Source organism: Culex pipiens, chromosome 3 (genome assembly GCF_016801865.2).
Source record: "Culex pipiens pallens isolate TS chromosome 3, TS_CPP_V2, whole genome shotgun sequence".
NCBI lineage: Eukaryota > Metazoa > Arthropoda > Insecta > Diptera > Culicidae > Culex > Culex pipiens.
In genome coordinates, this window is record NC_068939.1 from 45,912,818 (window position 1) to 45,925,590 (window position 12,773).

A 12,773-nucleotide genomic window follows, 5' to 3' on the forward strand; every position below is an offset into this window, starting at 1 on the left:
AAAAAAATCATGGATGGCCACTAACAATAGGTAAATATTAGGCATTTCTTACTTAAATAAAAGCTTTTTACTAGTTTTTTTTTAAATAAAATTCAATATCAACAATCGAACACAATTTCCAAATAAACAATTACAGTAATAAAGATTCTGAAAAAAAATTCATAAAAAGTATTTAAAATTAAATAAAATAGTTATAATTTCGATTCAGAGAGAAAACTTTTGGATTGTATTTTTTTAACATGCAACATTTTTGTTTGAGAAGAAAAAGGTACCGTAATAAGTTAAATTATTATTTTTTAAGGCAGTATTAATGATTCAGTAAAAATAATCAATACAAAATACAGTTTAATATAAATCCATGCTTCTTCACATTTTATGCGAATTTTTCATATAGACAAGTTCTATAAACATGTTTTTTTTCAACATTTAAAAAAAATCCTCAATTTTTTTACAATTTTATTTGATAGTTGTTTTTCCGATGAATGAAAATCATGCTCTATCTACATTTTTCAACATACACACGAGAAAGTTTAATTTTTAAAGAAATACATTTATTTAATTTAAGAAATTTGTAATAATAACTGGTGTTCAATTAGCGTAGAAGGTAGAAGGGGTATGATTTTCAGGGTGCAAATATTTTATTTTGTGTGCAGTTATGATTTGGTGCAAAGTTTGCAATACAGCTTTCACGATTGTTGCAAAATCTTTGAAGTCAGCAATAAAAAGTTTTTAAAAACGTTCAATCAACAAAACCCGCAGCCCCAGTTGACGACCCCTGCCCCTCGCACCGCTTCATCAATGAAAGCTCCAGAGACTTTGGAAACGCTCTCTTTTGCATAAGCTTTCAAAGTGAGAGAAAATGGAGCGAGCAAAGATTTCCCCGCCTGCTTCTTCGTTTTTTTTTTGCTATTCGTGTAAGGATTTTCCCACGTGTCGTGCGCAGAAATTGTGCAACGCGCTGGAAGCTTCACCTTAGGTGTGTGAGTGGTTGTGCGTTCATGGAAATGACGAAAAGGGACTGACAAACAGGGGCGATGATGATTCAGCCGGGTTGCATTCCTGGAAGTGGGGGAGGCGATTTTTTTTCGGTTGGACGGTTGATTTTCGAAATAAAATAAATTGAGAAGTCAGAACGTCCTATCAAAATGTAACCTTTTATTGATGCTTTCGTGGTGTAAAAGTATAAAGAAACAGAGTAGAGATAAAAATATGAAGGGTTGTGCAAAAGAAATAAGAACAATTTGCATATAATGAAGCGCATTAACTAATTAACTAACCTAGTAAAACACACACAAACACAAATAATCCAAAAGTGTTATCAATGGTAAAATATGCAATTGGATAATTATAAAACTAACAATCAACTGGTAATGATTCATAGTAAACGCAAAAAGTACAGCATTTTGTGTCTTTCTTGGCCTTCATTAATGAAAATTGTATAATAATATTCAGCAAAGATGAAAAAAGAAAATATAAACTGTAAATGGTCAAATTGTTTCATAAAAAAGCAGCAATAAAAGTGCGTCCTCCTCAACACCTGAGCGTCTCGTTGGCCTTCTTCTCGAGCAGCGTGACCACCTTGCCGAGGTCGCAGTCTTTGGAAATTTTGGCGTACATCGTCTTGCGGACCTCGGTCAGCGTGAGCCAGAACGGCACCAGCTGGGCCATGATCTTCAGGTGCTCCTCGAGGTCTCGCAGGGTGAGCTTTCCTCGGTAGCTGTTTTCGATTTTGGCGAGGGCGCTTTCGAGCGGGAGGACACTTTTGCGCTCGGTCACGAAGACGTTCCGCAGGTGGCGTGCGATTTCCGGCAGGCGTCCGTACGTGATGGCTTCCTTTTCCTGGGAGGGTCGTCGCGTCATTTGGTCCAAGGCTTTGGCGGCCTGTTTGGCGCGGATCTTGTCGAGGAGGGATTTGGGGACGTTTTTGAGGGCCGATTGGACGGGGTCGTCAGTCTTGGTGGGTGGTTCGGTTGGGGTTGGGGTGGCGTCTGGGGTTGTGGTTGATTCTTGGCGTTTCTTCTCCTCCAGACGGTCCATGGCGCGTTCCATGGCGGTTCCGCAGTTGAACAGGTTGCGCGCCGTCGAGAGGACGTCCTTGGCCGACGAGAATCGCTCCACGTTCGGAGGTAGGGGAAGTGGCGTTTGTGCGATATCCGGGCAGCTTTCCAGATCGAACTCCGGATGCCAACGGGTCAGCTTTTCCTTAGCGATTCTCATCGGAGGATCCAGTGCAAGCAAGAACTTCTCGTGGGCATCTTTGGCCTTGGCCAGCAGCAGTCTGTTGAACTTCTGGCAACGCTCGATCAAGATCTGCGGATTCATCGACGTGTTCTGCGCATTCCTAATCACATTCGAATCATCATCAATCGGCTTCACCGCCTTCTCCTCCACATTCGGCTTAATGACCAACTGGTACGTCTCATGCTTCGCCGCCGACCCGTAGTTCTTCGTCATCTCCTGGCTCAGCAAAAACGCATCCGGAAACAGCGTGTTAATCTGCGCCAAATGGCTCTCGTAAAAGTTCTTCCGCGCCATCCGCTGCACCGCCGGCTTCAGCTTCCGGAACGTGATCTGCTCCTTCCGGTTGTGGAACATGGCGCAGACGGTGTCAATGCACTTGAACAGCTCGCCCAGGCAGCGGTACTTGTACGGCAGCTGCAGCGCCGGACGGCCCGAATCCGCCAGCGTTTGGAACCGCTGGTAGGCCGGCACCTTGGTCGGGCTGGCCGTCACCGGGGTAGCCTTCGAGGGCGACTTGATGGGGCTCATCAACGCGGCCAGGCGCTTCGGCGTGACGGCCGATTTCTGCGGGGACATCAGCGAGTTGTGGTTGGCCTTGGTCGGGGTGCGGTGCAGCATCTTGGTGGGCGAGGCGAACGGTTTTTGTGGGCTGAAAGGGAGAAGAGAAGTGGAGTTAAAGTTAACAAGGGTTGTTTGCTGAAGAGGTAAGATTCTTATCTCAACTGTGACTGTTTCGCCTGACTCCCTCAATTATCAGCTATTACTCACCTCACCGGCACCTCCACCTCCAGCGTCTGGAACTCCTTCAAATTCCTAGCTGCCGTCCCCGGGCTCGGCGGTACCGGCTTCTTCCTGGTCTCCTCCAGCCGTACCTTCTCCATCCGGTCCAGCTTATCAAATCCACTCTGCAGCTTGTTCAGCGAGGTCTTCAGCTCGGCCAGCCTCGCACTGCGGCTAAGCTTCGCCTTGATCTGGTCCATGGACATTTCGCTCACGCTGGGACCGGCCACCGGAACCGGCGCCACCTTCGTCGGTGTTTTCATCCCCCGGTCCACATTCCCCGCACTATTAGCTGCACCGAATTCAACTTTAGCCGACGCCACCGGCTGGGACGCCGCCTTGGTCGGGGTGGCCGACTTAGCCTTGGCCGGACTGGCCTGCAGGCGCTTCTTCGGCGAAAGCATCCCCATCTTCAAGAACTTAACCAGCTTGGGCTGCTCCAGCATCTCCCGGGTCTTCTCGTCCACCGTCACCGCTCCGATGCGCTTGATGGACCGCGTCGCCCGCGTAACCCGTCGTGTCTCCGGCGTTGCGGCCATCTTTTCCGTCGTCGTCGTCCTTCCGGCGTCTGCGATGGCATTCTTGGAAAGAAAATTTTGATAATTGGCAAAAACGACTCGGCCCGTGCCGTCGTCCTCCACGCGACCACCGTCCTGCTCCAGCACCAGTACCTTGGACCGGATGGCCGCGGCAACACCCGCATCGCTCCCAACAGCTGCCGGACGCTTTCGCGTGTTGAAATATGCGGCGACCGTCGGTTGGGACATTTTTACCCCGGGAATCTTCTTCAAACTAGAACCTGCAAACCTTCGCCACAGACTTTCACCGTTAAACTGTTACTTTGGCTTGGCGTCACCTATCTTTGATCCTGTTGGCCGTCTTTGGGAATCGTCCTCTTGGAAGTGAGAATCTTGCCTTTTCTTCAGCTGACAGCGAATTTCTTATGGGAAAATTCGCGCCAAATCCCACTGGCGATGCACCGACTCGAGGAACAACAGAAATCGATCAACGGTTTGACAGCAGAGCTCAAGGTTTTGTAACAGAAAGGTGCGGCTGAAAACTTGTCAGTTTAGTATTAGAGCAACCTTACCAGCGTGAGTATTAGGCAGGTTTTAAGGTTTTGTAACGCGTGATAGTAACTTTGCTCCCACACCGGTCGTTGCCAAATGCGTTGCTAAACTAAAACGTAATGCCTCGGTTGGGAGCGAGTTACCATATTTGGCAACACGCTAGCAACGCAACTAAAACTTTGAACTGTCAAAGTTCAAAACAAACTAGATAGAGTTTGGCTTGATTTTTTTCGGGTTTTGTCGGTGATTGCGGATTGAAGTGTTCCGGCGGAAAAATATTACTTGGTTCGACGGAATATGCAGTTTGAATTGTCCGCGCGTGACTTCGGTGGCCCCAGCTTTTGGAACCAACAGGATGAGGTGGAATAAGCAGCTATTGTGAACCGGCCGCAGCGGATTCACCTGACAGGGCACTTCCGTGTTTTCAAATCACGCAGCGAGTTGAACACAATAACGGCCACGCAGCGCAGAATGAAGGACCGCAGAGGTGGGGTACGTACGCCGACGAAAACATCTGGAGGTACGGCGGTCGGGACCGATACTGGCCGCAACGTTAGAGTTTGCTCCGACCGGAGCAGATTTGTGACGAATGCCATCTTGGACGTGAAACGCGAGTTTGCTTCCAGATTCCAGATCGTTCCAGATTTCTATGACCCAGAAATGTTTTTGGCTGCCAAAATTCGGAATCTTGACCGATTTTGGATGTCTTGGCCGCAAATGAAAGGTTAGAACGTCTCCTTTGCGATTCCGACTGGCAGAACCGTTTTTGGGCACTGTGGCCACCGGGAACCTGCTACAACCGAAAAAAATCCTTTTTGTGGCCCCGACTTTGAGGACCTGTATCTCCGGAACTATAACACATAGCGGGTTGCTTCCAGTTGCATTTGACGGGTAATAACCTCAACTTTAAGCTCTCGTAGAGATGATTTGTCAAAAGCGGACACCGGTTCCGTTAACCCGGAACATCCGAAAAACATGATTTTTACAGCTTTTGTTATAAAATCAACACATTAGTAATTTTTTTCAACCGGATTTTTTGTAAATTATTACATACGTACACAACATACTACCCCTGACTGTTTGGGATCGTTCCGGCCAACTGTGGCCAATCCGGAACCGGTTCCAGGGTACCACCAAAACGGTTCCAATAATGGTATCGCTAGAAACCCATCATGTTGCATATCAAACTTCATGAAATTGAAAATAATGACCAACCTGGTTACACCGGAAGCGGTTACCAGTGGCCAGTGGGGGACACTTCCGGAGTATGCAAAGAACCCTACCATGCGACGTATCAAACTTCATGCAATTGAAAATTATGACCATCTAATGTCATGCCGCTATCCTCTGACCCAACCTGTTCACGCCGGAACCGGTTACCGGTGGCCACGGGGGGACACTTCCGGAGTATGCAGGGAAGCATATCATGCGACTTATCAAACTTCATGAAATTGAAAATTACGATCATCTGAGGTCATGCCGATATCCTATGACCCAACCTGGTCACGCCGGAATCGGTTACCGGTGGCCACTGGGGGACACTTCCTGAGTATGCAGGGAAGCAAATCATGCGACATATCAAACTTCATGCAATAGCAAATAATGACCATCTAAGGTCATGCCGCTATCCTGTGACCCAGCCTGGTTACGCTGGAACCAGTTGCCGCTGGCCACTGGGAGACAATTCCGGAGTATGCAAGGAAGCATATCATGTGACATATCAAACTTCATGAAATTGCAAATTATGACCACCAAAGGTCTTGCCCACGTCCAAGCTTCCCTGCACCGTGCGGTACACGCGGTTCACTTGTACCTCGGTTTTGCTTTGCGCCTGCTTTGTTCGGTTTACACCCGTACCCGACTCTCTCGAGCCGAGGGTATTTTGGTTCAACGTACCAGCGCACCACGACAATCTCGGCTCGTCGCCTCGGTTGTGTGTCTGGCACTCACCCGAGGCATGAACCCAACGTATGAACCAAGGTGCTTCACTCGGCACGAGCCGAGGTACGTGCCGTGGTACGCGCTGGTGGTACAAAGCGGTTTCAATACCACGGCGCGTACCACGGCACGCTGGGTTCATGCCTCGGGTGAGTGCCAGACACACAACCGAGGCGACGAGCCGAGATTGTCGTGGTGCGCTGGTACGATGAACCGAAATACCAACACACAATGGGATCAGGCTCGTACCGAAGCTAGAAAACCAAACCCGCTGTGTGCGTTGGCACTGGCGCATGGGAAGCTTGCCCACGTCTTTTAATCCAACCTGGCCACTGGGAGACAATTGCTGATGGCGATGTCCTCCGTCCCATCCTGATTAATTGGAACCGAAAATGGGTTGGGAATGGAGGAAATTTGTGGAATATGCAAAGAACCAAGTTTGAAGTTTCTTCTCGAACCTAAGATTTAAAAGGTTTCAATGGGAAGAGCTCCAAATCCTTCTTATTTTCCAAGGAACCTTCCATCCCAGGGTTCGGACTGACGACCTTTGGATTGGGAGTCCAACCGCCGCCAGGGACTCCACCGGAGGAGGCTTGGTTTGGAGTGTTGTTTGTACTTATAGCAGGGAGAAAACTCCTACATCTGGAATGATCAAATGACCGTACAACAACTGAGGCTGGAACCGACGTTCTACTTCCCCATCCGATAGAAGGTGTGATGACACATTACTCGTCTTAAGAAATGTGAACGGGGTCGGGGACTGGGATCGAACCCAGGCCGGCTGGGTGAGAGCAATCACACTAGCAGCTACACAACCGAGCCCGATTACCATTCCGGAACCATTTCATTGATGGCGGTTTGAATTTTCTGTAGTAGATAAATTTAGTTGAACCTTCCAAAATTACCTAACTTACAGACCCTCCGGAAGTGTCCCCCAGTGGCAACCCGTATCCGGTTCCGGAGTGACCAAGTTGGGTCATAGGATATCGGTATGACCTTAGATGCTGATAATTTTTAATTTCATGATGTTTGATACGTCGCGTGATATGTTTCCTTGAATTCTCCGGAAGTGTCCCCCACTGGCCACCGGTAACCGGTTACGGAGTGACCAGGTTGAGTCAGAGGATATCGTCATGACCTTAGATGGTCATAATTTTCAATTTCATGAAGTTTGATATGCAACATGATGGGTTTCTAGCGATACCATTATTGGAACCGTTTTGGTGGTACCCTGGAACCGGTTCCGGATTGGCCACAGTTGGCCGGAACGATCCCAAACAGTCAGGGGTAGTATGTAGTGTACGTATGTAATAATTTACAAAAAATCCGGTTGAAAAAATGTACTAATGTGTTGATTTTATAACAAAATCTGTAAAAATCATGTTTTTCGGATGTTCCGGGTTAACGGAACCGGTGTCCACTTTTGACAAATCATCTCTACGGGAGCATAAAGTTGAGGTTATAACCCGTCAAATGCAACTGGAAGCAACCCGCTATGTGTTATCGTTCCGGAGATACAGGTCCTCAAAGTCGGGGCCTCAAAAAGGACTTTTTTCGGTTGTAGCAGGTTCCCGGTGGCCACAGTGCCCAAAACCGGTTCTGCCAGTCGGAATCGCAAAGTAGACATTCTAACATTTTATTTTCGTGATCAAATATATGGGAAAACTTTTATTAAAATCACCAAACAAAATAATTCAGTAACCACCGGTAAGGTTGCCGGGTAGTAAATTGACAACCTAATTTGGCAACGACCGGTGTGCGAGTGGGTGACTAAACTAAAATAGAAGCGTTACGGGTTAATAAAATAGCAACAATTTCCGCAACGCACCGGTAATGATGCTCTTAGTTGGTCGAATAGGGTGATAATTCAAAATTTTATTTTTTATGTGAAACCTTGGAAAATTGAAAAAAGGTGTTATATTGAATGTTTGGCCCTTTTAAAATGTTAGTCTTGATTTAAAAAATGAAAATATTTTTTTTCGAAAAAATCAGCAAATTTCACGAATGTTTCATATTTTAACATTGAAAATCGGACCATTATTGGCTGAGATATCGACATTAGAAAATGGGATATATTTTGCGCTCCACGTTTTTTGTTTTCCCTTGTCAGAAATTTTCACTTTTTGTGATTTTTCGGTTCGGATTTTTAGTGATTTTCACGATCGGGTTTACATTATGTTATGGGGGGGGGGGGGGGGGGTTACATCGGTTTATAGATTCCGTTTGATCCGTTTGTTGGCGAGATTGCGCGGAAACAAATTTTTGACGAATTTCGAAGAAATTGCTGTGAAAGTGAGGGAGAGTTGATGGGAAGTTAAGTGTTTGTTCGGTGTAATCCTGGTTTGAAGGAAAATTTACTAAAGTCCAAGTGATTTTGCCCTAATTTGACTGGTGGTTCACTGAATCTGGGAGTTGCTTTGGAAACATGCTAATGATGTTAGGGTTGGCATAATTCTGATTCCGACGAAAACGATTAAGCCGTTTGATTGGTGATTGAGGATTTTCTGGACTGCAAAACATTTTCCCGGTGAGGACTTTCCTTTTTACCTATGTTATTTTTTTTTATTCTGATCCATGAGAAACATCATGAAAAAAAAAACAGTTTAACATTGCGCATTTGTTTTTCATGGCTACCTTGTTTTTTATCACGTTGAAACTTGTTAGGAGTATTTATCAGTTTGTTCCAGTATTTAAAAAAAAAAAATAAACTGGCAGGAATTAAACCGTATCATTATGACAATAACCTCCTTGCCGTGATAAAAAGTCTTATTAAAAATTTATTTTATGAAATTATTGATCAATCTTATTAATTTAAGTGGTTGTTTTTGTTGGACTTCTTCCAATGAAATCGATCAAAGAATAATGTCACTTATTTCCTTTACAAAATGTTATTTTTCTTAAAATCTTTTTTGTTTGATGCTGTTTTCTATCTATTTTAGCAACTCAAGAACGCAAGTTTACAAAAGTAGTTTCACTGCTATGAGTTTCAACAAGATTTGAAGTTGAATTAAACCTCAAGGCTACATCATTTGGTGAGAGCTTTCCTTTTTAATACAGGCAACCCATTCATTTATTCTGACAAATTACAACTCATTAAAGACAAACCACGCCAATTTCACTATATACGCGGTAGAGTGTTTTCCTTTGGTCGTTCGCTGTGAGTTGTGGATTGCCTGCTTCTCTAATGAAGGTTCGACTGAGGGGGCATGTTTATTAATTTCTCGTCGCTCCATACCCTCAGTGACGTGATGGGAGCAAGGGCGTCTATGCGAAGTGTCCCTACACCCGCTACAAATTTCTGGCGCTTGGGGAGGGAAGAGGGTAACAATTTTGATCTATGCGCCGGTATTTCGACGCCAACATTTAAAAAAGCATCATGTACAAACCGTGCGTTTTGCGAAAAACGCATTTGAATGTTGAGCATCCATTTTCAATTCCCATTATAATTAAAAGCAAAATAAGATGTTCTAAAGATAACAAACGATGAAAAACGTTGCTTTTATTGATACTTGATCATCCAAACTCAATAAAACATTATTTCCGTAATTTTATTTGAGAAAAACAAACATAACTTCTTTTGAAATCACCAACGTCTATAACACCCTGTTGTCATTAAGGGGGACGCTTTGTTATGATTCGTTTTTCTCCGCCGAATGTACATGGCGCTTTTTTTATGATGCTTTTTTTTCGTCACGAGGTTCATGTAGTCTTTTGTTTGACAGGTTGACAGGGCTATATAAACAGGGACTGCTGATGGCAGAGATTTTGTTTATGTTACTTTATTTAAAATCATGATTAAACAGACTTTACTGAAGTTACTTTTGCTCATTTTTGGTGGAGAGGTAGCTTATTAGGAGTACTTTCAGAATATGCAATAACCCAGTAAGTGTCAAAATGTACATGATGCCTTTTGAAATGTTACCGTCGATTTGTAGCATTAAAATTCGTGCAAAAAAACTTATGCATGTGGGTGTACAGATTACGGAGTAAAAGATGATTGAATTGTTCACCTAGCGCTCACATGTGTTTCGGGACCAAGTTGCCTGCGGGTATGGGGATCATACATACATACATACATACAGATATCGACATTAGAAAATGGTGCGTCAATTTTACTGTTTTTAAATCTTTGCATGGCAATATATCAGCAACTAATGGTCGTATCGATTCTATGACAAATTCCGGAATTCCATTTCCCGGAATGGACGTTTTCCGGAATGGACATTATCCGGAATGGACATTTTCCGGAATGGACGTTATCCGGAATGGACATTATCCGGAATGGACGTTTTCCGGAATGAAATTTCCCGGAATGGACGTTTCCCGGAATGGACATTTCCCTAAAATTAGTTTTTTTTTTATTACCTGATAAGAATTATTTAGTTTGTTTGTAGAATTTTCCCTTCTTTTGTTAATCATTTGACTTATGTGACTGAATTCTACCAAATTTTACTATAAAGCAGAATGATTATTTTCAAAGAAGGGAAAACCCCAAGAAAATAAAAAGCTTTTCAGAAAATCAATGTGTAATGTGTCCTGTCAAGAAAATAAATAGCTTGAGTGTATTTTTAAAGAATGAAAAACCTCAAAGAAGCACGCATTATACATTGATTTTCTGAAAAGTTTTTTATTTTCTAGAGGTTTTCCCTTCTTTGAAAATAATCATTCGGCTTTATAATAAAATTTGGTAGAATTTAGTCTCAAAAGTCAACTGATTAACACAAGAAGGGAAATCTGTTACACGAAATTCCATCACATCGATTAAAGATCGTGTATTTTTAAAGAAGGGATAACCTCAAAAAATACACATTATACTTTGATCTTCTGAATAGCTTTTTTTTTCTTGAGATTTTCCCTTCTTTAAAAATACACTATCTTGCATCGAAATAATGGGATTTTATGTAAGAATTTTCCCTTCTTTTGTTAATTCTACAAAATTTCAACTAGTTTTTCGTTAAGGAACTCTGCACTATAAAGAAGAATGTTTTTTTTTTCAAGAAGGGAAATTCTCTAGAAAAAAAAGCTTTCAGAAAATCAATGTATAATGTGTATTTTCGTGAGTTTTTCCCTTCTTTAAAAATACACGATCTTTAATCGATGTGATGGAATTTTGTGTAAGAGATTTCCCTTCTTGTGTTAATCAGTTGACTTTTGTGACTAAATTCTACCAAATTTTATTATAAAGCAGAATTTTTATTTTCAAAGAAGGGAAAACCTCTAGAAAATAAACAGCTTTTCAGAAAATCAATGTATAATGTGTACTTCCTTGAGGATTTTCATTCTTTAAAAATACACTCAAGCTATTTATTTTCTTGAGGTTTCCCTTTGAAAATAATCATCCTGCTTTATAGTAAAATTTGGTAGAATTTAGTCACAATAGTTAACTGATTAACACATGAAGGGAAATCTCTTACGCGAAATTCCATCACATCGATTAAAGATCGTGTATTTTTAAAGAAGGGAAAACCTCAAGAATATACACGTTATACATTGATTTTCTGAAAAGCTTTTCATTTTCTAGAGGTTTTTCCTTCTTTGAAAATAAACATTCTGCTTTATAGTAAATAAAAATAAAATAAATTGTTCGCTCTACAGCATTGCCTTGGCGATCTCGATTGCGAGATTTCTACTCGAAACTAGGTGTCCGAAGGCTAGATTGTTGAGGCAATTGCAAACCTCGTTTTACACCTGAGCTTCCATCCACCCCGGGATTCGAACTGATGACATTTGGATTGTGAGTTCAACTGCCTACCAGCGACTAAACCGAGACAGGATCTAGAGAGACGACTCTTACACCTGGACTGAGCTATCGATCTAACCTCTAGGTTAGACCGGGGCAAACATTTACTTCCCGTCCGACGGAAGGCATGATCAGCCAAATCTCGTCTCGAAAAATGCCACCACCGGGACCGTCTAGAATCGAACCCAGGCCGACTGGGTGAGAGGCAACTTCGATTGCCCCTACACCACGGTTCCCGAACTCCTCAAAAAAGTACACATTATGCATTGAATTTCTGAAAAGATTGTTATTTTCTTGTGGTTTGCCCTTCATTGAATACCAACTAAAAATTGGTAGAATTTATTCACAAAAGTCAACTGACTAACAAAAGAAGGAAAAATTCTTACATAACAACACATTGAAAGAATGTTAAAAACATCTAGTGTTTGTCTAATATCTACCGATCTACATTGTTACATCTCGTGGTGGTGGATAAAGTATTGTTTCAATAGTCAACGCTAGCATCTATTGTTAGTGTCCGAACATTTCACTTTCTTTTTATCATTCATGTATTAATCATTCATATTGTTGTCAAAATATCGAGTTCCTTCAATGTGACTAGGTCAAACCAACGGTGTACAAACTTAATAATTCTTAACCACAAGTAAGCGAGTAGGCAAGATTCCATTTATTCTCATATCAGGTAATATAAAAAAACTAATTTTCCGGGAAATGTCCATTCCGGGAAACGTCCATTCCGGGAAATTTCATTCCGGATAACGTCCATTCCGGATAATGTCCATTCCGGATAACGTCCATTCCGGAAAACGTCCATTCCGGATAACGTCCATTCCGGAAAACGTCCATTCCGGGAAATGGAATTCCGGAAATTGTCATAGAATCGTCGTATCAACAAAGTTAAAAAATGCGAAATATACAAAATTTTCTTAGCTTTTTTAAAACAAAATTTTCAAGAGTGGGCAAAAGTGGGCACTTATTTAAAAAAATGAAAAACTGCGACTATT

At 42.7% G+C, this 12,773-nt stretch overlaps 1 protein-coding gene across 2 annotated transcripts; it reads right to left on the minus strand.

Moving 5' to 3' along the window:
• Window positions 1–1,135: 1,135 nt before the first annotated feature.
• LOC120421548 (DNA replication factor Cdt1) lies at window positions 1,136–4,057 on the minus strand. 2 transcript variants are annotated; one of them, XM_039584775.2, is made up of 3 exons: window positions 3,693–4,056; window positions 3,010–3,602; window positions 1,136–2,890 (listed from the first exon to the last, which is right to left on the minus strand). In XM_039584775.2, the coding sequence occupies exons 1-3, from the start codon at window positions 3,786–3,788 to the stop codon at window positions 1,531–1,533; spliced, it is 2,049 nt and encodes a 682-aa protein (XP_039440709.1). In that variant the 5' UTR covers window positions 3,789–4,056; the 3' UTR covers window positions 1,136–1,530. The 2 variants fall into 2 exon arrangements, with proteins under 2 accessions (XP_039440709.1, XP_039440708.1); XM_039584774.2 differs by having other exon boundaries at window positions 3,010–4,057.
• Between the last annotated feature and the right edge of the window lie 8,716 nt (window positions 4,058–12,773).

Coding starts and splice junctions, on each gene's coding strand:
- LOC120421548 (XM_039584774.2), bottom strand. CDS start 3,788: ATGTCCCAACCGACGGTCGCCGCATATTTCAACACGCGAAAGCGTCCG. Junction 2,891..3,009: donor GAGGTGGAGGTGCCGGTGAG/GTGAGTAATAGC, acceptor TCTCCCTTTCAG/CCCACAAAAACCGTTCGCCT.